The sequence below is a fragment of the Corvus hawaiiensis genome, chromosome 19 (assembly GCF_020740725.1).
Source record: "Corvus hawaiiensis isolate bCorHaw1 chromosome 19, bCorHaw1.pri.cur, whole genome shotgun sequence".
Lineage (NCBI taxonomy): Eukaryota > Metazoa > Chordata > Aves > Passeriformes > Corvidae > Corvus > Corvus hawaiiensis.
The window spans coordinates 7288129-7311925 of NC_063231.1; the positions used below are offsets into that span (position 1 = coordinate 7288129).

Genomic DNA, 23797 nt, shown 5'->3' on the forward strand with positions numbered 1-23797 from the left:
TTGTCTTCCATAAACAACTTTACATAGATGTTTTTTTAACTTCTGTGAAGGAGCTGCATCGAAATGTTACAGCTGCTTGTTCCAGCTTGGCCTGGCAGCCCTCCCCTTGTGAAGTGACCCTCACTACAACTTTTCCTTGGATTTTATGTTTTCTTTGCCTCTAACACCCAGAACTGAAATGAAGGCCACCTCTTAAACCAGTGGGGTTTCAGAAACAGCAGCTTCTCCATTTTTGCTTAGGAAGGTCTTGAGTCGAGTTTCAGTTTGAGGCTTTCCAGAAGCAGCCCCACATTCCAGAAGCTGTCACGAGAAAGGGCCAGCACAGAGCCAGGTAGGGAAAATGATTTATTCAACATGCAGCAGCACAAATGCATTGGAGATGTATGTACAGGTAGGACTGCTGGGGATGAAGCAGGAACCTCACCCTACAGACAAGGAACATTCATAATTTAATTTCCAAAGCAGCAGGACCGGGGTGCGTGGCCGTGTCCGCTGTTTCTGTTCACAGAAAGCACCTGTGCTCTCCTGCCTTCCTCCAAGTCACAGTGAGATCCACGTGCAGGCAGGGCAAGCAGTGACCCTGCTCCTCAGGACATACCACCCAGGCACTGCCCCCATGCCTACCGTGTCTAAAGTGCTGGCAAGAACATGTCTGATGCAGAAAGAATTCTCTCCTCATCCCTTATCTCCCAGTCCATCGATTTGAAATAGCTTTCTTTAGAATCCGAACAAACTATCCCTCTCACCTGCCTTCTACATCAGGAAGCTCACAAGGCTGAGGTCTCCACAGGCTGCAGACCAGGACAAGCTTGGATTCCACCTTCAGGGGCTCCTGCAGCTGCCTGGTGCCTCTGATGAGGGCCTCAGGCTTGTGAATCCCCTGCGTTTTTCATCTCTAGGGATTTTTACTCTGCAGCACAGTAGAGAAAATTCGACTACAAGTTAGTCCAAGCTGTGTTTGCAGCAATGGTTTTACAGCCACCATTCATGTCCCGTGGAGTTTTCCTAAAAGGCAGGAGCCTCTTCCTGTGTACTGCTTTTCTCTGTCCTGCTCCCACATTTGAGAAGAGCTGTTGCTTGACAGCCCTGCTGGAAATGCAGAGCTGAGTGTCCAAGGACTGTCCAAGCACCTCGCTGTGCTTGTGTCAATGGGTTAGAAACCCCCATTAATTTACAATGGTCTGTCTCAGAGCTCACTGAGGCACTGCTTGAGACTGGAAACTGAGAAGAAGGATGGGGCTGCTGGAACCAAGTTTTGCTGATTTGAACCTTACTTCTAGGAGAGTGTAGCTAAGGGATCAGCTCTTCTGTTAGCACAGAACACTGATGTCCAGCAAAACTGCTTTCCCCTTTGTGGGCACAATTGCACTTTGCCACTTAATACAGGGAACAAAGAAGATGGGGCATTAACCCAGGGGCTCCCCCAGGGGAACCTCTTCCTTCCTCTGCCTGCTTGTTCTAATATCCTACAGCTCTATTATTTACATCTTGTAGGTCACTGTACTCAGCCCAATAAAACACAGTATTTGACTATACTAATAATACTGCCTGCATGAGGGGACATGAGAGGCATCTCTCCTTACCCCTGGATTCAGTCACTGCCCCAGATTAGTGATTGTAAAGACAGTTCTGTGCTCCAGGTGCTGTCCTCCTCCAATACTGACCAATACCTTCCATCCCTCTTTTCCCCTCACTATGCATTTCCTCTTTTCCCCACACTATGGAATGCAATGAAGGCAAAAAAATAACCAGTGTAACCATTTGCAGACAAAACTCAGCCCTAGCTGCCCCAAATGGATACCCCCAGGCGGCAGCCAGCAGTGTAAAATAAATACAGCAAGTAAAGGTACAGCAGTGTGGCACACACGGAGCGAGGGGCTGCTTACACGGGCCCTTGGGAATGAAGCAGGAGAGGGGGAAGGGAGCTAAGTGCTATTTCAGTGTAAAAAAGGAAGCATTCCCTCACGGAGCAGCATTATTGCTCAGCATGCTCACAGGCCCGTGTGGCACAAGGAGGTCACAGTCCCAGGGAGGGCTCTGCGCTGAGCTCGCGGCATCATCACCCCACAGCCTGTCGGGATCTCTGGACAGCAGTGCAGGAAAAGCCAACTACATCCCCTTCTGCTGACAGGTCTCCCCTCAAAATACAATAACTTCAAGTTTAACAGAGTGGAAGATAGAACCAGATTCACCCAGAGGTCAAGGTAAAAGCAGCCAGCACTGCCTGTCACTGGCTGCCACTCAGTTCATGCTTGGCATAAGTGTTCCAGGGCCCCTTCAATGTGGGGCACAACATTCTGGACTAAAGCTACAAGCAGAGTGGTCAGGACATGTAAACAAAGCTGAACATCACCAGTGGATAGCATGTGTGTCCCTCCCCACGGCACATCCGTTCCAGTCCTGTGGGATCCTGCCCTGGTCCTGTCAGAGTCTCTGGCAGTGTCCTAAGGTCATAGATTCCCCCACTGCTCTACCGGGGGAAACTGATCCACTTCGCCCACTTCTGTGCTGGGCTGATCTCCCAGGGTGAAGGTCAGTCTGTACCTCAGCCTCACCTTCTCCTGCAGGAAAGACAAAACCCAAAAGCAACATGAGAACAGCCCCAGCTCAACAGCCCCGAACAAAACACTTCACTGTTACAGCTCTACAGAGAGCACAAGACTTCTGTGGTACAGAGCAGGGGCAGGAGGGCTCAGCTTAAGTTCATTAAGTTCAGCTATTTACAAACCTGAGTTATTCACCTTACATTTTTTATACCAAAAAACCTTTACTGCTTAGCATGGAGCAGAAGGAGAAAAGCATAAATGACCTGTGAGCAGACACTGCACAGATGTGGCCAGCTGCTCAGCTGCTCTCCGGAGAGCCTAAAGACTGCTGCTGGAAAAGTTCAAAATTTTCAAAATTAAATTCCTCATTATGTGGAGGAAGATAAAACAGTTCCTGCTCTGAAAAATGCCTTGCAATACAGTAAGCAAGAGATGGAAGCAGCCCTTCAATGAGGGCACCTCCATGTACCTCACAAAGTTTTTAAACATCCACTAAACCCCTCTGACATCCATCCTTCTATCTCAGAGCCGTCAGCTGATACTTGAAGGACACTGTTGTAATTCTCAAGTAGAAACATCTAATTTGTCAAACAATTAGAAAGTCCTTCAGCTTTGGACTTTCAGAGCTGGCTGACTGAATGAGTGACTACAGCAAGCAAAAACAGCTTCTCAGCTGCTCCCAGCATCCTCAGCAGAAAGTAAAGTGTTAACCCTGTTGTGTCCCTGGTCACAGGTACTTCCTCAGAGAATGATGGAACAGACATGATCTGACATTTGTCTGTTGGTTCATCAAAAGTACTGCTACAGCACCAGTTAATTTAGCATTGATCTAATTATCAGCAAAGCCAGGCACGTTCAGTGGAGTCACGGGAGTCAAACTCCTGATGCAGCTTTGCTATCCTTTAAAGCTGTGCCTGACATGATCCTTGCTCCTTTTGCTGTGAGAGGTGTAGTGCCCCTTCTCACACCTCTCCTTGCCAAATACTTTTGGGAGGAGCCTCCTCTAGCCCTGAACTGAAACACCAACATTCCATAGTAACCACTTCCAGAGGGCACATTAGAATCACAGATAATTAAGGTTGGAAAAGACCTCCAAGATCAAGTCCAAACTTTTAGGAACGAACAGCTGTAGCTGCTCAAATGTTTGGTCCTACCCCTCCAGAGAGTTCAGCTGGTATCAAATGTGTCTGAGGAAGGCAGGATAAATCCCACTGTCCCTCTCACCTTCGCAGGATTTGCCAGAAGCATGACCTGAGTGATGGCAGCTGGCGGCTGGATGGGATTGAACGGAGACAGCTCAGTGCCAGAGGGTGGCTGTAGCTTCACTTTCATGGACTGCAAGTGAAATAGAAAGCAGAACCTCAGGGATGATCTCCTGCCTTGGGGACAATGAAGGATGCATGCACAGGCTGGGGGGACAACAGCACACATCCAAATGGAAGAGAATCAACCCACAAGTGAGGATGAGGGAACAAGAGCCAGCCCAGCTTGCAAAACACAATAGGAACAGGCAGTTCTTGGCTTATCCTGTTCAGTGTTTTCTGCCCGTGACAAGAACCTTTGTGCTTTGGAAAGGGGCACAGCACAGCCTATGGCAAGGTCCCCAGTCCCTGAGTCCATGGCCAGGCCTCCCTGGATGCAGTCTCTGTCCCGTGTGTCCCTACCTTGGGCACGGCCGCCTGCAGCACGATGTTCCTCACGGGCAGCGGCGCCGTGTTCAGCATGGAGACCACCACGACCAGCACGTCCGAGCGCCCTGGCGGGCACTCCCTGGCAAAGTGCAGCAGGATCCGGAACCCGTTCTTGTCGTAGGCTGTCACTGGCAGGGCACTGCCTGCCACAGAGAGAGAAGGGAGAGGATCCAGGTTCGTGCTGCAGCAGGTGGGCTGAGGCAGCATCAGGTGTTCAGGATGTTCAGCTGGAGCTGCTCATCCCTTCTCTCTACTTCATGAGCTTTGCCAAGAAGCTTTGCCTTTAAAAAATGTTCAGAGCAAGGTGAAAAGCCTGAAATACTTACTGGGTTTAATGGATTCCAAGGGAACATGGACGTTGGCCAAAGAAATTTCAGGTGCTTTCATGGGACTGCTTTGCTGCTGGAATGACGCCGGCTGGAAGAGAGGACTTCCTGATCCAGCAGTGCAGCTGCTTGGGAAGGGAGCTGGAGGGGCTCCAGAGGCAGTGGCTGGCAGCCCTGCAGGTGCTGCTAATGGGGCAGGGGTGACAGTGGTTGGCAAAGTAACCCCAGGGAACACTGCAGGTGTCGCCATGCCTTGGGTGGCACTCCTGCAAGACAGACAGAAAAGCCATGGGGAATGGAGCTGGAAGTGAAGCAGGAATTTCTCCAACACCCAGAGATAACAGCACATCACGAGGACAAAGCAGCAGCCTGGAGCTAGGCTGGAGCCTGTGACTCTGCACAAGTCTCACATGAGGAGAACTACAAGGACAGGGGTGGTGGTAGGGGTGGGGTCACTTCTCTGAGTCAAGAAGGAAATGAGACCTCTGTACCTCAACAGCTCATTCCCCTTCACACCACACCTTTGGATCAGGCAACAGTACAGCTGTGTGCTCTGCCTGACTTTCCCTCCCAGAGGTGGGAAACTTGTATTAGTTTTTAAACTGAAACCTCTGAGAAGAAAAATCCCAATCCCACATCTCTACCAAACCAGAGAGTTGAAAGTCACCCTCAGAACCTGGCACTGCAGCAAGCCTGGCTTTCTAACTGCAGAGCCAAAGCAAAGTCAGGACTTTTGGTTACCCTTTGGCTTCTTCAAGGAGTTGTCCCAATGCATCCATCTTATGTGGCATGTTGCTCCCCACAGACGAGCTGAAGTACCCAGGAGCAGCTGGAATAGTCTTAGGAGGCCCTGCAGGGGCAGCTGGGACAGCAGGAAATACAAATGGTGCTGAGTTTGGTGCTGGGATGCTGGGAGCAGTCTGGGAAGCTGGGAAAGCAGAAGGCAGCGTGGCTGATGTCCCACACGTGGTCTGTGATGTGTGATGGAGAAGAGGGTTCCCTGCAGGGTTGCAAGCAACAGTCACCATCTTCAGATTAAAGAAATCCAGGTCCAACTGCTCATTCTGAAAGAGAGGACAGATAGATGCTCTAACTCACTGCTGCCCCTGATGCAGAAATGGCACTGCTCTATTACAGAAGGACAGAGGTTTACCACAAAAACAGGTGCTGGGTGACAAGCAGCAAAGTCTGTGGCCTAAGTCAGGGCTACTTCTGATCTGTAATTTAAGCAAAGGAAGGACTAACATCATGGGGACAGATAGGACACTGAGAAAGCCAGGTTCAGGGATACCTACTCTGTTTAAACACATCTATCCCTATTTTAGGGCTAAGCCAGACTGCCCCTCTGCCTGTGGGTGTGATCACATGCTTCTCCAAGGTGACAGAGACCTCCCACAATGTCAATCCCTCCCTCCCCTTCTCTGAGACTTCTCCTTTGTACCTCAAACATGCTCCATTGGTTGTTTTCCGAGGTCTCCTTCCCTGCTGCAGGGGCTGGGTCATTCAGGCCTGGAGGGAGAAACAATAGGAGGAGAAAATGAACTCAGAGTCATTCCTTGGCTGCTGTTTCAGTACCATCAAAACTTGATTCAGCTCTGCCAGAGCCCAAGAACCTGATGAAACACTGAGATGGGCTGCAAGTCCATGATGAGGAAAAGAGACTTGACAGCACCAGCAGCCAACAGTCACGCCCTGCACCCAGCTCTTCTAACCCATCCTGATTAGCACTGCCTTCTGCTGCTCACATCTGGGCTCTACAAACAGGCATCCTGCAGGCTCCCATGCACAGCCTCTCTGAGGCACCTTCCCTTTAGCACACCCACAAAATCAGGGCTTAATCTGTCCCAAACTAGTGTAGCCTGTACACCCAGCAGGATCACCCAAAAGGAGATCAGACAGCAATTGCACTAAACAGCTGCTTTCTTGCAGCCAGCTCTGGGAAGAGATTTTAATACTGACTCACTGAGGTCTAATATTCAGAATGATGCAAGGGATTCCCTGGAATCCAGGAACATGGAGAACACAGAAGCAGCCTTTGTTAGGATGGATTGAGCAGCCCTTTTGCAGGCCCCTCAGTGTCTTACCCAAGCACAGGAGCTCCTCATCCAGCAAGGACAGGGAGTTGGTTGTGCTGCTCTGCTGAGTGGGTGCTGTTTCCACCTGGCCGGAGGAGCTGCTGCGCAGCGGTGCCAATGTCTGGGGAGGAGGAGGGAGGATGGGGATTTCAGCTGGGCCAGGGGCTGTGCTGGGGGCTGGTGCCAGGCTGCTGGGTGGCATTGGAGGTGGCGGGGTGCTGGTGACGTCCAGTCCAGCAAGGTCAATGAGGGTGTTGAGATTACTGGTGGAGTTACTCCCTGCAGTGGACAGGAGAAGAGCACTACTAGGAAAGAAGGCAAAAGGCTCAGAGTAAACCCAGTGTGCAGAAGAAATTAGCAGAGAGATGGTTTAGATCCTCATCTCAGCATAGCTTGTGGCTCTTCGTAACAGAGCAAGGGTATTTGCTGTCCAGACTACGTAAATCAACAGAGATACTTAAAGAATTTCCATGTGAAAACCTGCTGCAACCACTGCTCCTTCCCCAGCGCTTCACAATTCATGATCCAAATTTTTTTGAACTCAGATAAGGCTTTGGGAGATCCTACAGCATTATAATAAACAAAGGCTACCAGAGAGCTGGAGAGCTGAGGGAAATTCATACCATCTCAATCTTCATATTTAGAACAGTCTTGTCCCAGTAAGATGCTGCCAGGCAGCAGCACAAATGTTTGAGTCCCAAATGGTAATTCTGTCACACTCCTGTCCAGAGCTTTAAACGGTGAAGCTGAAGTGTGAAGTGGGCAACTGGCCTGAATTCACAAATGGAATTACTGGCAAAACCAGGAAAAGGACCTCTGGTCCAGCTCCTACTCTCCAGCTCTTGTGTTTTTAATAAAATTATCTTTTTCTTACACATCACCATTAAGAAACAGGACAAATGTGGGGAGGAAAATGTATGAGAACTTCTGGCCACAAAAACTGCTCAGATGCAGGTTTGCTACTGATGTCACAAAGGTTTCAGTAATATGGACCGAGCAATGGAGAATGCAAAGCTGCAGCACTGCTGCTCCTGTCCAGAATTGTTTATCCACTGCTCAGGAGCCTTCTTGTCCCCCTCTGATTCACAAACTGTTCTCCACAAGAACCACCAAAAGCTACTTTAACAAAACAGGAAACATTGTTCAAAAGACTTAGAACTGCAGGATTCAAAAATTAAACAATTGGCTTCCCAGGAACTCACCTTCCACTACAGACATCCCAGGGAGATCCACTTCACCATTGATCACTTGCCCCTCTATTATTTTTTTATAGGAATTTATCACACGGGATAAATTGTCACTGGCCTGCAGAATATCCCCTACAAGAGAGACAAAAATTACCTCCAAGGCTTCAGTCACTTTGTTCCCACTAATGCTGAGAGTGCTCAGTTGTCAGCTAAATAATCAGCAAGAAAAACCATGAATATTTGGCTATGAGCTCCATCACTCTGCCTGTGCCACACTTCTCTAAGCAATACCCTAACCTCTTCTAGCTCCACACACATTGCAGTAACAAGGAAAAAATGAGCCCAAGGTTGTTCCTCACAGCAACCCTCTTCCCCTCCCAAAGCAGCAGCTGTCCCCCATTATTGTTCCCATCCTCCTGAACCACCTTTACTATCCAGTCCTTGCCTGAACTGAAATGATAAGCACAAAGAGAGAAGGATTGTCCTTTACCAAAGCAACGGGAACCCACAGTGAGGAGGTGACTTTACAGCTGAACCTTTGCATGGGCAAGGAGCACAAAGCAATTAAAAAAGGACAGGTGTAGCTTAGTTTACCCAAACTGCTGTCATTATCCTCTGTCTCACTGGCCAGCTTGAACAGTGTCCGTCGTTTGGTTTCACACCTTTCGTAGAGCTCCTGGAAGACAGGTTAGGACAAAGGATTTCACTTTGTGGCAGGAGCCACTGCCAGCAGCACCAGTCAGCACAGAACAACCCCCAGAACAGACCAGTCTTACTGTGCTGACCATGCCAGTGTGGCTGCACAGCCAGGATGGCCCTCCCTGCCCAGCTCACAGTGCTGAGCAGCGTTACATGAGCCTGGGGTCTAAACACAACCTGCATTTCCAACACATCTCTCAGTCCTCCCTCACATCAGCACTTACGGCCAAGTTCTAGTCTAAAAGAGATGTTCCTTCCTTGTGTAGTAGTCCCTAAAAGCCTGAGGAAGAGCAGAATATTGTTTCAGCAATTAGGCTTCAGTTGTTCTGCAACCACTACTGAGTCTGTAACCACACGGCAGAAAGGTGGCAATAACAAAATGGCTCACAGAAACAAACCAGTTTCTTAAGCTTCTTACCACTGTTTAAGGATCTTGCTGTTAAAAATAAGTGGGTTTAATTTTTTTAATTAGATAATGTGCAACTCTTAAAGGCTCTGGGCCTACCAAGTCATCCCTGGTGGCTGTTTTGATTTTTACTTTCCTGATGTTTTCCTAACCCTGTAACACAAGTTAAAACTCTTCCTCTGAAGGAGAGGGACTATTTCCTGCCCCAGTCAGCCTTTAGTTTATTCATCCACAGTGCTGCAAGGGACAGTTATAACCTGCAATCCGTGTGTCCCTACAGGATCCAGAATTACAAACTACAGCTTCTTGGTTCTGCCACGTTGCACCTTTGGAGAACAATTGCACCTCACTTCAAGCATATGTGAAACTGAGCTACTTCCCACCCAGTCTTTTGGTGAAAGGCACTAAAACCATGGATATTTTCTTGCCTGCTGTTTGCAGCAACTGCTCCTGTTTCTCACCACTGCTCTCCATTTTACTGCAGTGTTTGTAATTCTCTGCAAAACTCAAGTCTGTAAGAAAGGACTGACTCCAGGACTACTGGGAAGAAGGAGCAGCTCAGACCCACCTTCATGAGCTCCCTGTCGGCCTCTGATGAGTCCTCTTTGCTGTAATGAACCAGCATCTCATTCAGCAGCTTCACATTGTTGTTCACCTCCTCCAGCGTGTGCATGCGCTTTGTCACCTTCTGGATCCGAGCCTCATCCTTCAGGGTGGAAAGCACAGACAGAAAGGGTGAGTTTGTCTCTAGAAGTTCACAGTAACACAACCACAGATATTATCTGTAAACGTGTCAAGTGATGGCTATTTAAGGCTAAGCTAGGAAAAAAGCAAACAAAACCCTTCTTTGTTCATGTGAAGCTTTGCATATTTTATTTTCACCACCATTCTGAAATTACAGGCAACCCCATATTTTGAAAAAGTCTCATTAAATAGACTTCAATGTATAATTACACCGCTAAAAAAGTTCCCAGAAATTCCTTTCTGACCTTTTCAGAAGATTTTTTTTTTTGTTCACTTGATGCCATTTAACAAAAGAGATGTGTTTGAAGCAAAAAATTCACTAGGAACAACATGCACACTCTGGTGGAAAATGTCCACCCATCTCTGATTGGAGATTCCAACTGAAGACATAGGAGTCTCCCCTGGGAACAAGAGGAGCTTGAATGGAAATATTTTAGTAACCTATACAACCACTACAGTCCAGAAGGTACCCTTTTATTTGCCAGAATCCCAGTGAGTCATTTCCTGGACTCCAGAGATTGGAATGACTGTCATGGGTGGATGCAGCACAGCTCTACAAACAGGAAGGTGTTTCCATGAACTTGTTTGTGACAAAGTCCAGTGACTCAGTCCTCAGCATCCAGGGGTGGTACCACGACGCTCCCACCAAACCTTGATATGAAATCCCATCTTGAGTGATGGGAATCTGGTAATTACAACAAGGGATATTCAATTCCTGCCCGATCCTCCACCAGAGACACCAACTGTAGACACTTCTGTGACACAAACATCTCCCAGGTACAAGCTAGAGACCAAATCCTAAGCTCTCCACCATTTGAAGTCAAATTGCTTAAAACCTGGAAAGCAGACTGCTGACCTGAACCAATCCTACAGGAATTTCTTACCTCTTTTACCATGGATTTTATAAGTTTGTTGGCCTCTTGTAAATCATCTGGGTTTTTGCTTTTCAGCAGCTTGGCTAGAAGCTGAAAGACAAGATAATAGTCAGCAGACAAATAAAGACCCTTGGGTAAAGGGAAAGGAATCTGTGTGAACAATTCAGAGGAAAAGGGATACAGCCCAGTATTGCAAAGCTTACACAGCTTCCATAGTTACAAGGACTCCAGCATGAGTCATTTAGAGTTTATTATCTATGTGAGCTCCTGCATTCCTGCTTTTACACAGGACATATTCTGTGAAATCTCAGAGACTTCTGACACCAGATAGTTATTCCTCCCATACATTATTTTTCCTCCTGTGTGTGAAACATTCTCTGCTTTCCAGTACTTCAGCAGGATGGCACTTTAACAGGAGTAACCCCATAATGGTAAAACAGACAAGGTCTTAACTGGAACTTTGGGTTAAGCGGGTGGACAAAGCAGGGAGTTCTGCAAAAGTACAGACCATCCCCCCAAAACTAAAAGCCACATTATTATACTTTGCTTCCTTATTCCAAATGTGCACTGAGTAATCACTTTTCATTAGTGATTTTGGCACAAGTCTTCACTGTACCTTGGATTTCTCCTCATCATCAAACACCGGGTTCTTGGGACGAGGTGGTGGAGAAGGAATGAGTGTTCTGTCTGCAGGAATCACAGGATCAAACATGACAATCCCTGAAAGCAGAACGGGAACCCCTATGGTCAGCACACACCCTCACACCAGGCAGGGCACACAGGTACTCCCAGGCTGCTGTCAAAGCCAACACACATCTGCCCCTGACACTGCCACGCTGTTCCAGTGAACAATACATCCAAATCCCTGAGCTGACTTTCACCTGGATGTTCTCCCAACCCCACAACATGAGCTAAAACTATCCCTCTGAAGGGGAGGAACCATTTTCAGCCCCATTTAGCCTTTAGTTTATCCATCCACAGTGCTGCAAGGGACAGTTATGACTTGCAATCTGTATGTCCTCATAGGACAGGATGGTTTCCAGAGCTTCCATGGAATCAATTTTTCTTATGAAGCTACTGAGTTTTTTTCACTGTGCCTACACAAGAAATGTGTGTCAGCTGAACTAAAGGTACAGCTGCAAAGCCATTCATTTGAAAGAACACAAAAGGCTGCTTGGAAGCTCTTATTTCACTTTCAACTAGACTTGTTCAAATAATTTAATAACTACTTCCACCAAATAAAAAATTCAACTTAAAAAAGGCCCTTCAAACCGAAACAAAAGTATTTGCAAGGTATCTCATTAATTTAGTTAACAGAGCCAGCCCAACCCTGCCCAAGGCATTTACACATAATGAAAAGCTTTTCAGAGAATTTCTCCCTTGTTCTATCTCCCCTCAGAGTTTGTGTTGACCCCATTTAATTAGAAGCTGTAGATTTTGTGATGCTCTTGCTCAAAGCCAAGGCTGGAGAGAATGCATGAGTGAGCAGTTGACTCCCTACCTTGTCTCTTCAGCATGTAGTAGGCATCCTTGATTTTGGATTCCTCTGGCAATGCCACTGTCCAGCTATACAGCAATTCAATGACTTTGGACTTCACCTTCTCTGAGACTCGGTCTCCCAGGTACTAAGGGTGGAAAAAAGGATCCAAATTCTTCATGTTCTTAATTCCTTTTTAAAAATAAAGCTTTGTGGAAGCTCAGTGATATACATTACAAGGTGTATGATCCAAGTTCCAAGATGGCCTGAGGTACATCTCACTAGGAGGAAAAACTGCTCCTCTAATAGATTTGAAATAACAGTGAAGAGAAGCTTTGTGATTATCTTCAGCAAAAGAAAAAGCAGCTATTCTGCTAGCTCCAGGATTTTGCTATTTAAAAATTACAGCAATACAGAGAACCACCCCCTCCCCTGTCTTATGGGAGAGAATGTAGGAATGCTTTGCTGCATCAATCACGCCATAGGGAAGATTTTCAGCACATTAAACTCATCATGAATGTTGAGGGACTTAGCCAAGCACTCTTTACACAGCAAGTCAGCAGAATGAGGACTAGAACTCCATGGTGTGTTGTCAAACCTCGTTTTAACCTCTGCATCACACTTCTCTTCCACCACCACTGGAGTTCTGTTTTTTAAAACAACACAGCCTAAGTTTTAGAAGCCCTTGAGTTACCTGAAAAATTGGAACAGCCCAGAGACTGCATAGTGATGGCACATAAGTACGACTTCCTGAGAAATTTAGTAAGGCATAAAAAACCCCCAAACAACAAGAGCTTAGCTAACAAATGCTCTTGAATATAGACTAATAAGCGCAATGAGCCAGACAGAACACTGCAAATATTTTGGATGCTGCCTTTAGCTTACAGAGATCAAAAAGTAGCTACAGTCATAAGGTTCAGGGACTAACCTTTGGAGACACAACTTTTATTAACTCGTTTAAAAAGCGAAACTTCCCAACTTCATTATGAAATCTTCTCCCACAATTCTTCATACAAGCTTCCAGCACCTGCATTCAAGGAACAGAAACAGGGGCTGAAACAGCAAAACCCTAAAATAACAGTGTGTGTTCTGCTTAGAGGGGAGGTGAAGGGCCCCTGTCAGTGGGCCAAGTATTCCTGCTCCATGCAGACATCAATCTCCCATCTTTAGGGACGACACATCAAGACAGGCTGGTGTCCCACCCTCAGCCAGGTGTATCTGGGTCTTGATATTTGGTCTTAACAATGAACACAAATCTTGCCTGAAGATAACAAAGGAAAGCAGCTCAAACTAAACCAGAGCTGTTTCTGGACACTTTAGAGACGGAACTGTGCTCCCTCCCACTTCCCACTCCCTCCCGGGGATCAGGGAACTCAGCCCCCAGCTGACCCCATGGACACTCCCTGTGCCCCCCCTACTCCACACAGGTGATGCCATAGGATACATGCCTGGATTTAAGAGGAGGGGTAAGGACTACCTACTGTCAAGGCTTGGACTGCCTCCCATTCCTGTGGTGACTGGATTTTATGAGCCAGGAGTCTCACAGCTATCTGTGGCCTGGAACAGAGCAGAGCCCCGTTACAAACAGAGCAGGTAAACACCAGGAAGGATTTTCACACTTTCACAAATTCTGCTGTTTAAACAAAGCGTCTTCCACATAATCAAAGGGAAATGCCATTAAATACTTTTATTTTTCCATCACAAAGGCTAACAAAAAATGTTCATGGTAACTTCGTAAGCCTGGCTGTTTGCATGCATGAAAGGAAGAGAGGGCTGGTAGTCTGAGCCAGCAATTCCAGATTCCTCCTTGGGACGGACCAAACAATTGCCAGTACAGGCCCTAGCCCAGGAAATCATTACTCTTGCATTTGTTTCCTTTTTTCAGAAGAAAACACTTCTTCCTTAGCTCTCACGAATGCTGTGAGCCAGGAGGTTTCCTCAGTTAATTCCAATAAGGATTTTAAAGATGCGAAGCCCCACCAGCACTATCAGTGATAACCCAATTTTATAGACTGTCAAATGGAATAATTTTGGCCAGATGAGAACCCTGGAGCTGCAGAAGCTGAAATTAGAAGCAGATTCAGAATTCCCAGTTTCCCAGTGCTCAGTCTGGATTAGCCACGCTGCCTTTCACAGGAGAGGCAGCATCTTCTCTCTGTTGTAGCCAGCTCTGCCTTGTGATATCAGTATATATAAAAGAAAATGTAAATGTTTGATGATGGAATTTCACACTTTAAACGGTGAATGTTAATTTATTAAGTCTAGAGCAGTTTGGAACACCCACCCTTCAAGTTCCTTGTTGATCTGGTCACAGAATCCAATGATGTATTCCCAGTCTTCTTGCCTGTTAGATGGGTTGGTGGCTTTATCTTTGGCAAGGAAAAGAGAACATATTACCAATCAAGAGAAGAAACAGTATAAAAGGTCACACATTTCTTAGAGAAAAGCATCTGACATCCATTGCCAGCTCTAAAAAAGGAGAAAGAAATTCACACATGGTATGTCTGTTCAGGGAAAAGGGTGTGCCCAAGTTGAGACATCCAAACATCCAGTCAGAACCACCGCTTTCAAAAGAAAACAGGTGCCAAATCTCAAGTATTTAGAAACAGGCTATCCCCATATCCTCAATGAGAGCACAAGATAAAAGATTTCAGCTCACAGCTTCCTCTGCCTGAAATGCTGTCTCTTTCTATTTGGCTGTAACATTAAACTCTTTAAAGGTTAAACCCTCACATTTTCTACATATGAAATTATTTTTGTATTCCCTGGGAATTTTGCAGAAGCAAGAGCTGGAACATCAGCTGTTTAATATCACTCATTTAGCATTAGCACTTGCTTTTGGAGTGCCAGCTGATTTGATTGATGCCTTAGCATTTCTCCTGGGATTTATGACTGAAATTTATTATTATATGTTGAGTTCTTCTTGCAAGTAATAAACACTGCAGCCTGCACCTGATCAGGAACTCAAATCCTACATGCTGAAGCCAAGAGATCGATGCTTTACTGACAGGGCTATTTCAGGCTCCTGAAGGATCCTCCCTTAAGCAGCAGGACCTCACTGACTGTACTGATTGCAGAGTAGTGAGGCTATCAGCATCTCTTTGGTTATGAATGCATCTTCTCCATATATTTTACTTAATCCTGATGCAGCAATGAATTTACAGGAGATCTTAAGCCAAGACGACCAAACATTATGGGGTTTTTTTTCTTGTAAGGGAAGAAACAATGCACTGTACGCGTCCCTAAATATCTATGTATATCTATGAGCTGGCATTTAAGAAACCTTCCTCAAATTTTTAACATAACAGAAAGAGGTTTAGGAAATAAAATACTGCTTAGTCAGATAGTACAGAGCAGGGATGAAGAGCAGGAAAAAGCCCCACACATATCCCTGTACTTTCATCTCAGAGGGAAGTATAACAAAACAAACACATGTCTTGCATTACCAAGTGTCATTTTTTATCATCATTAAAATGTATCCTTTTACCTTTCCAGAGACAGATAAAACCAGCTGCTTTAAAACTCCAAACCCTCCCTTTCCCAGTGCACCTCAGCCCTCCTACTGTGCCCATACTGCAAGGTTTGCTCAGGTTTTCCTCCTCACTGAATGATACTTGTAGAGCAAGTAAATTTTCCATGGATTGCATGTAAAATATTCCACAGGTGAATCTCTGTGCCTGCTGCTGGTCTTCCTGTGACCCTAGATAAGCAAAGACAGCAGCCAGGGAGGAATAACTGCAGGATCACATCCTGTAGAACTAAGGAGGAATAACTGCAGGATCACATCCTAAGAACCAGCTACAGGCTGGTCTTAAACTCAAGAGATTCAAGGGAGGCTCAGTTTAAAAGACAACTTCTGCAGAGCCAAACAACTGTTCCAAACATGTGGCACCTAAACCTTATTACCACATTTCCAACTGCTGAACATCCTGGAAGCATCATGAAACCATGACTTACAACAATCTAAAGCCTCTTCATGCAAGTCAAACAGCACCGTGGTGGTTTGGTGCTCCAAAGCACCTCTTGTGCTCGGCAGCCCCAGAAGAAAAACACTCAGTTCCAGGCTGGAATTAAGGGAATTTACTTAATAAATGCAGGAGGAGCAGAAACAGATATGGACACACAACCAAACGGACTCTGTTGGCTGCACAGCCTGAAATTAGGAAAATGATGTGGTACAAACATGAAAATGTAACCAACATTTCCATGCTCCAAGTGTTAATTTTAAAGCTGTTCCAAGTATCTCCAAAAATTTTTTCCAATGACACTGGATTATTTCATGCTCTCAGACTCATCTAAGTTTTTTTCTGCAAAAGCTCTCACACGAAGACAGTGAAGCCTCAGAAGGAGAGAGTGACTGCCAAAGGGAAGTGCTGTTCCACATGAAGAAACTCCCTATTTCCAACATCCATAAAACTTCCATGTGAAGCCTTGGTTCATAAAAGTTAATGAGCTTGATCACAAGTCTTGCCCTGGCTCTGGAGATTGGTGTGTTTGCATGACACAACACAACAGGGTGTATGGATACCTGTTCCCAGTCTCAGCACAGCCACATGAACTCAGCATTCCAGCAGAGCAGAATCACCTCACTTCACCTTTCCAGGTCTGCCCCACAGGAAGCTGTGTCACGTCTATCAAGTTGTGACTTAAAATCCTCTATTTTTATGAAGAATGCTTAAAATGTGGGCAAGGAGCTCATCTGTGCTGCTTTATAAATATGCTTCAACCCTTATGTGAAAGGATTCACTCCAGGATGAAGAGTTGGTGCTCTGGAATATCAAATCCTTGGCTTTTCTGTTGAAACTGCCAACCAAGGCCCATTTGGTACCAGTTATTTGCTTCCAGAGACACTTGTCCACCTGGTCCCCTCCTGAAAATCCCATTTCACACTGGCAACCACATGAATCTAAATTAGCAATTGGCACTACCCCAGTCCTGCTAGCACTTTTGCCTCAGTTTTCAGCTTTTTTTTAATGTGCTCAGGACAAACAAAGCTGCTTCACACCCACCCCGAGCATCAGAGCCACTCAGCCCTCAGGTGCTCTGCCAGACTGAAATGCTAATGAGGCAACATTCAGATTAATAATTAGATATGAAACAAAGGTGTTCGTTTTCTCTAGAGAGAAATGATGCTGGAACGCAGAGAACCACAGAGCAGCTGGAATGAAGAGAACCACAGACCATTAACTGGCTGGTAATGAATGCTCCTGTTTTCCTGGGTTCACTTCTCTACTGAAATGAGACAAAAGCCACCCCAACAAAGAGTTTCCCCAGGTCAGGCTTAGCCTATGAATTGGGAATCCCCAGCCCGGGCAAGTCCAGTCTAACAGTCAGACTCTGTTTGCATCCCTGGGCAGAAAAGAATGCTGAGACAGAAAACCCAAGGAAAAAAGAAATTAAGACAATTATAATATTTTATCCATTTGTATCTGTTCCACAGTGGAACACTGCCTTAGCCTGACATGAGTGGGATATAAGAAGCTTCCTTCTGGATGCAGCAGAAAAAGCAGCATTGGAGTCAAAGGCTCCAGCTGTGTTTGTACAACTGACATTATCTCCTAACCTTCTTCTGTTTCATCTCAGTGCAGAAGCAGAGCCTGCCAGCCAGGAGGGAACAGGAAGGATCACCTTCTCTCATCCCAGCTGCCTGGAATGAGGCAGGACATGCAGATGCCAGATCATCACTGGCTGAGGCGCAGATCTTGCTGCAGCAGCTGGACACGAGGATGATGTTACTTCATGGGTCTGTGACTCCACCTGATGCCAGAGGCAGGGCAGCAGGAGGCTGCACACCACCGCAGGAAAAAAACCCAACATTTTCAGTAAGAAATTCTCCATCTTCCCATGGCTGGGAAGTTGGCTGTGCTGCTGAGCCATTCTCTTTAGGAAGGGCACAGCATGGCACACCGTCAAGGCTGGCATTAGCCACAGCTTTGTGATGATCACAGAAAAAAACAACCCTCGGGAAGGCAGGTGAAAGCCGGGAGCTGCACCAGCTCTGCCTGCCCGGCCTCCTGACTCCGCCGGTAACTCCTGGGCACGGAAGGCTCCGCGCTCCCTGCGATGGGAGGGGCGATACAGCCGCACCAGCAGCGATCACTGTAGCAGTGACCTGGCATAAAAGCATCCTCCTAAATCAGAGAGCAGCACTCAAGCCTTGAAAAACGTGTGCCCCTCTGCAATTAGGCTCGCTGCAATTCTTCTCACAGTGAGTAAGGCCTTTGCAACTCTTCCCTTTAACCCCTTGGCCAAGGACAGATCACCTGTCCCTTAACTTCCTCAATTAAAGAAATATCCCCACAAAACAAGCAGTCAGGAAACGTTCCAGGCTATACAACCCAAAATATCCTTCCTACTAGAGATATTTTCACACACAAACTGAACTGGGTGAATCAGCTCTCCTCAGAGGAAGATTGCAAGGAAGGGATGTGGGTGTTCCTTCTTGTGTCTCACTGGCTACAACAAAAGATATTGACAAATTGTGGGAGTTCAGAGGAGGAGCAAAAACGGTAAGGGGACAGAAGGGATTGAGCTAAAATGAGAAGAGCTGAAAACATCTTTCAGCCAGTAACTCGTATAACAGATCATGACAGCATGTACATGTTTGAATTTTATATAAAAATACCAAGAAAGAAGGAGAATTATCTAGTCTTGTTGATGGAAGGATAGCTCCAAGGGTAACAGGTTTTGCACTCTGAGGTATTTGGGGTAATGACCATCTTCTGCTGTTTGCCCAGTGCCTGACTACTTGGAACTTCACTTCCTGCCATAATTAAACAAGTAACTATTAAAACAAAAAGAAGAAAATCAAGGCAACAGGCTATGATGAGCAGGATGGCCTCCCAGGGACAGCAGCAGGAGCTCCTGTGTGTGGAATATACAAAAACCGGTTACAGTTATGACTGATTCATTCAGGAATCACATCCCTGTGTTCTGTATAGCCAGAGCTGAAATGCCATGGGCAGCACGGACAGACACACAGACAGAAGACACTCAGAAGGGGCTGGGCATCAACAGACAACGGAGGTTTGTCCCCTCTAACCTTTAAGATACCTTATCCTGACAAAGGGTTTTGATATATTCCAGCTTGTACAGAATGGATGTCCACAACTACCGTGAAACTGCAGCCAGGCATAAAGAAGGATTCGTCTGCTTGAAAATCACAGTTGTGTAACACATGAATACAATTCATCTGGGAAACCCCACAGTTCTGAACCTCAGGAACGGCACTCAGGCTGTACACTCGGCTGGCCACAACCCAGGCAAGGGAAGAGACGGGAGGGACAAACACGAACCGTGACCCTTTACGGACAAGAAAAAGCAGGTGCAGAGCACGGCGAGCTGCAGAGCCGCCCGCATCTCCCACGGGGAGCTGCTACCGGCCCCCACCCGCTGCCGCGCCCCGCACCGAGGTGACCGCCGGGAGGGGCGGCCCCGGCTCTTCCTCCGGGACGCCGCATCCCCGGCGTGCTGAGCCCCGGTGCCCGGTGTGCTGAAACTCCCCCGCGCCCGGGGGGGGGGGGGGGCTGTGCCAACCCGTCCCTAAGGCGCTGACACCCCCCGGCCTCCCCGGGACGCCCGCCCGGCTGAGGGGGGCGGCGGAGTCGGGCGACCGAAGGCTGCAGGGAGGTGATGGGAAAGGGCTGAGGGGCCGGGGGGCGGCAGGGCCTGGGGTCGGACGGTGCCGGAGGGGGGCGGGCGGTGCCCCCGCGCCCGCGGTACTCACTCAGCCACGACTCCAGGCTCTCCCCCTCAGCCTCCGCCATGTTGCCGGAGCGACCCCGGGGCCCCGCCCCGCCCGCGCGAGAGCCGCGCGAGGGGGGCGGTGCCAACTCCGGGCCCGCCCCCGGCCGGGGTGGCCCCGCCCCGCGCGGCCGCGCGCGCAGGGAAGATGGCGGCGCCCAGCGCGGCGGGGCTGGGTCGGCGGCTGCGGGCCTGGCTGCCCCGGTGAGCGGGGAGAGGGGGCGAGGGGCTTCCCGGGGGCGCACGGGCGGCACTGGGGGCTGCGGCCCACCGGGGGAACACGGGCAGCGCGGGGCGAGGCCGCGGGGCGGCTCACCGGGAGCGCACGAGGGGTGCGGGGACGGTGTGCGCCGCACCGGGAGCACACGGACAGGTCGCCCGCCTGTTTTTGCTGGGCTCATACAGGCGTAGAATTATCAAGGCTGGAAGAGACCTTTAAGGTCATGCAGTCCGACCGTGCACCCAGCACTGCCGCTATAATCCCTGAACCGCATCACCCAGCGCCAGGGATGGTGACTCCGCCGCCTCCCTGGGCAGCCGCTTCCAATGCGAAAATGTGAAAAAAGGGATAGAACCCCGCCCGAGCTGCTCGCCCTACTGCCACTGATGCCTCTCACATCTAACATGTCGTTCTGAGGCGTGTTCACATCTGTCCACGTCTGTCCAGCTGCATCCCTGTCACGACACAGCGCGTGCCTTGGGTTACAGCCCCGCTTCTCCCGTTCCTTGCAGGATGGTGCCGGTGAGATGGAGCCGCTACAACCCCAGCTACCTGGAGCCAGAAGTGAAAAAGGAATCGTATCAGAAACCTTTAGAGGAGCTGACTGAGGAGGAAAGGGAACAAATGGAGCTTAAGGCTGTTCAACTAATCAAAGCTGCTCCTCCCTCTCTCTCCAGTTCCGTGTTCAGCGACCCCATGATTAGGTCAGAGAAAGCAGCAGCTACTCCTCTCTTCAGAAACGGCTGGGAGCTATGCTGCCCTCCTCGACCTTCACCTGCTGGCTGAATATTGCCTTTTGTTACAGCATAATCCCTATATTCTGGGTTAATCTTTTCCCATCAACCAGTCCATTGTCCTACAGTGATTAGAGATAATTACAGCAGATCTGGCAGCACCCACACTTAACCATGGGAACAACACAAAGGAATGGGGGTGGGGGCCTTATTTCTGTGTGTGATAAAATCAGAATTCATATCAGATCCCATTTGACTTTTTGTTTACAGTAAATTCACCAATATGATGATGAAGAGTGGAAATAAAGTGCTGGCCAGAAGCCTCATGTCTCAGGTAAGAACTCATGTTTCTTCTCACTGTTACGTTAAAACAAGACAAAATGGAAGGCTGGGATGTCAAACTCACTGGAATTGGAAATTACCAGAACTTGGGTGGTCCATCTCTGTGGTCTTGATGTGTTTCCCTCTGCCACACGTTGCTCTCAGCATGATTCCTCTGATAAACCATGGTTCGTTTGATAAAATGTACATTGCCCCACCCTTGTTGGCTCACAGACCAGCAGGTAAGAGCTTCATGGAGAACCTTCTCTTTCCATCCTTCAGTATCCCTGTGTCCTTCTGTACTGCATAAAGCATCATTTTCTCTAAACATCATCTTTCCAGCTCTCTGTCATGCCTTACCCTCTGTATAACTTGCCCTTGAAGTCCCACAAATGTGTCACCTATATGGCAGAGCTTTGAGCCTGCTCTGACCCACAGCAATTGGTATTAACTGGTGGTCCCATCTGGTCTCTTCCACCCTTGAAATCCCTTGAAATGGGAACACATTTTACCCAAATGTTTCCAATTGACTGCTGATTCCTTGTTACAGAAGAGCACATGGGCTCTGGGCTCTGGAGTCCAGGCTTTGCAGGGGAGGATGCACAGTGCACAGACCCCTATTCCAGCCTCCACTTTGTCCCTGCCCTTCCCTGGCTTCTGGCCCGGGTTTGTGCTGCTTGTCCCCCTCACCCCAAATGCAGTGTCTGATAAAACAGTCTGAAGAGCTGGAAGAAGGTGAAGTAAAACTTGAGTTAAAGAATTCCCAATGGGTCTTTGGCCTCTGGGGCTGGAGGACCAGCTGCTCAGGTGAAAACGGGGTGCCTGTAAAAGTGATGTAACATCATGGAGTGGGAGAATCCATCTGCTCTGTATGTCTTCTTTCTTGCCTTTCTTCCAAGACTCTGGAGACCATTAAGAGGAAGCAGCTGGAGAAGTACCACAAAGCTCCAGAAAATGAGAAGGAGACAATTGAATGCAACCCCTACGTTATCTTCCACCAGGCTCTCAAGAACTGCCAGCCCATCATTGGGCTCAGCAACATCACCAAAGGAGGCAAAACCTACCAGGTGAAAGGGGGGCTGGGAGCACATCTGGTTGGGAGAAATTAGGCAGGGAGGCAGATGAACTGATTTCCACCCCATCAGCTCAAGATCTTCTCTCCTTGAAAGAGCCCCTTCGCAATCTGGAATAAACCAGCACCTAGAAACTGTCCAGAATCAGGATCCCCACCTATGAGTATTGTGATTCCCCTGTCACAGAATCACTAAGGTTGGAAAAGACTTCTAAGATCAATCAAGTCCAGCCATTAATCAGCAGCAGTCTCTGGTTCTCTGACTAGATGTGAGGAGAAATACACAGCAAGTCTTTTCCAAGGAGACAGAGATCAGCAGCAAAAGAATTGGTAGTGCTTGGATTACCAGTCCTATCCACTGCACTATGTTGCTTGGGGAGAGGTCCCACAGCCCTGGGGTAGGTCAGCGTGGCAAAATGGGTCACCTAGATCCTGTGGGTATTTAAAACACAAGCAGAACCTGTCTCTGAGTACAGGCTCTGCAACCCTTGGGACCTGAAGGAGAGGTGAGATGTGGAGGTATTTGGAATTAGATGATCTTTAAGGTCTCTTCCAACCCAAACCACTCTGATTCTGTGACTTCTCTGTATTCAGTGCAGGGATGGGGTGACCATCTCCCATCTCTGCTAACACACACCAGCCTGGATCCAGCTCCCAAACAGGCCAGCATTTCCATTTTGGTAGCAGTGGCCAGTTCCTAAGGACAGAGCAGGAGAACTGGCAGGGCTCAGCTGTCGGGAGCGGGTCTGGCTGCAGAGAGCAGCACAGTGAACATCTGCAGGTGCCAGCTGGTGCTGTGTGGCTGCTGGGGAGGAGCAGGTTGCTGATAACTGCCGTGGTTTAACCCTTGCCCAGGTGCCCGTCCCACTGACGGACAATCGGAAGCGCTTCCTGGCCATGAAGTGGTTGATCACCGAGTGCAGGGAGAACAAGCACCGCCGGACAATGATGCCAGAAAAGCTCTCCCAGGAGCTGCTCCTGGCCTTCAACAACGAGGGGCCCGTCATCAAGAGGAAGCACGTCCTGCACAAGATGGCAGAGGCCAACCGGGCATATGCCCACTTCCGCTGGTGGTAGGGACCCTGCATGGGACACGCTGCCACGGCCTGGAGAGCAGAGCCCCAGGGCTGCCAGCCTGGGAGAGGGAAAGGTGGAACATCCCTTGCAGGCAGCTTCTGATCTAACCCAGGGAAAGCTCACACGATCCCCATGAGGTTCTTTTTCTTTGTGCTTGTCTGGATGGGGGAAGGGGGGGTCTGAGTTACCAGCCCCAGCAGGGATGCTCCAGTTATTTCATAATCACTTCCCTGTGAAGACAAGCCTTAGATGTTTTTCTTACAGCAATGCTAAACAAAATCACCTTTCACTCACCTGTTTCCTGGGCATCTGAAAGTCTCTCTGCTCCTCAAATCAGCAATGTTTTTGGCGACAGAGCTACGAGCAGAGCTGGATCCTCTTCCACACCATAACCAGCCTTAGAGGGATTAGTACAACAGGCAATAAAAGGCCCTTTTTGATTTTTGGTTCTGGTCATCAGCAACATTGTCTGCACAGATTTGATGGGAATGTTAATAAAACCAGTTTTATGGGAAAGGTTTCCCGATTGCAGACCTTTGTCTCTGTTGCTCCAGCCACCCTGGTTATGTAAAGCCCTGAGGCGCTACACTGGAGCAGAAACTGA

General features: G+C 48.1%; 2 protein-coding genes across 2 annotated transcripts; one reads left to right on the forward strand and one right to left on the reverse strand.

Annotated features, from left to right (window-relative positions):
* Positions 1-332: 332 nt before the first annotated feature.
* GGA3 (golgi associated, gamma adaptin ear containing, ARF binding protein 3) lies at positions 333-19850 on the reverse strand. The gene is made up of 17 exons (XM_048323970.1): positions 19753-19850; positions 14311-14395; positions 13508-13583; positions 12955-13053; positions 12051-12174; positions 11166-11269; positions 10559-10639; positions 9499-9636; positions 8420-8501; positions 7841-7957; positions 6648-6917; positions 6005-6072; positions 5305-5627; positions 4564-4829; positions 4211-4380; positions 3771-3881; positions 333-2561 (listed from the first exon to the last, which is right to left on the reverse strand). Exons 1-17 carry the CDS (start codon positions 19790-19792, stop codon positions 2451-2453), a joined length of 2265 nt encoding a protein of 754 aa, XP_048179927.1. The 5' UTR covers positions 19793-19850; the 3' UTR covers positions 333-2450.
* A 49-nt stretch (positions 19851-19899) lies between these two features.
* On the forward strand, positions 19900-23724 carry MRPS7 (mitochondrial ribosomal protein S7). The gene is made up of 5 exons (XM_048323974.1): positions 19900-19973; positions 20502-20693; positions 20994-21057; positions 21944-22111; positions 22972-23724. The coding sequence occupies exons 1-5, from the start codon at positions 19918-19920 to the stop codon at positions 23191-23193; spliced, it is 702 nt and encodes a 233-aa protein (XP_048179931.1). The 5' UTR covers positions 19900-19917; the 3' UTR covers positions 23194-23724.
* The last annotated feature ends 73 nt before the right edge of the window (positions 23725-23797 follow it).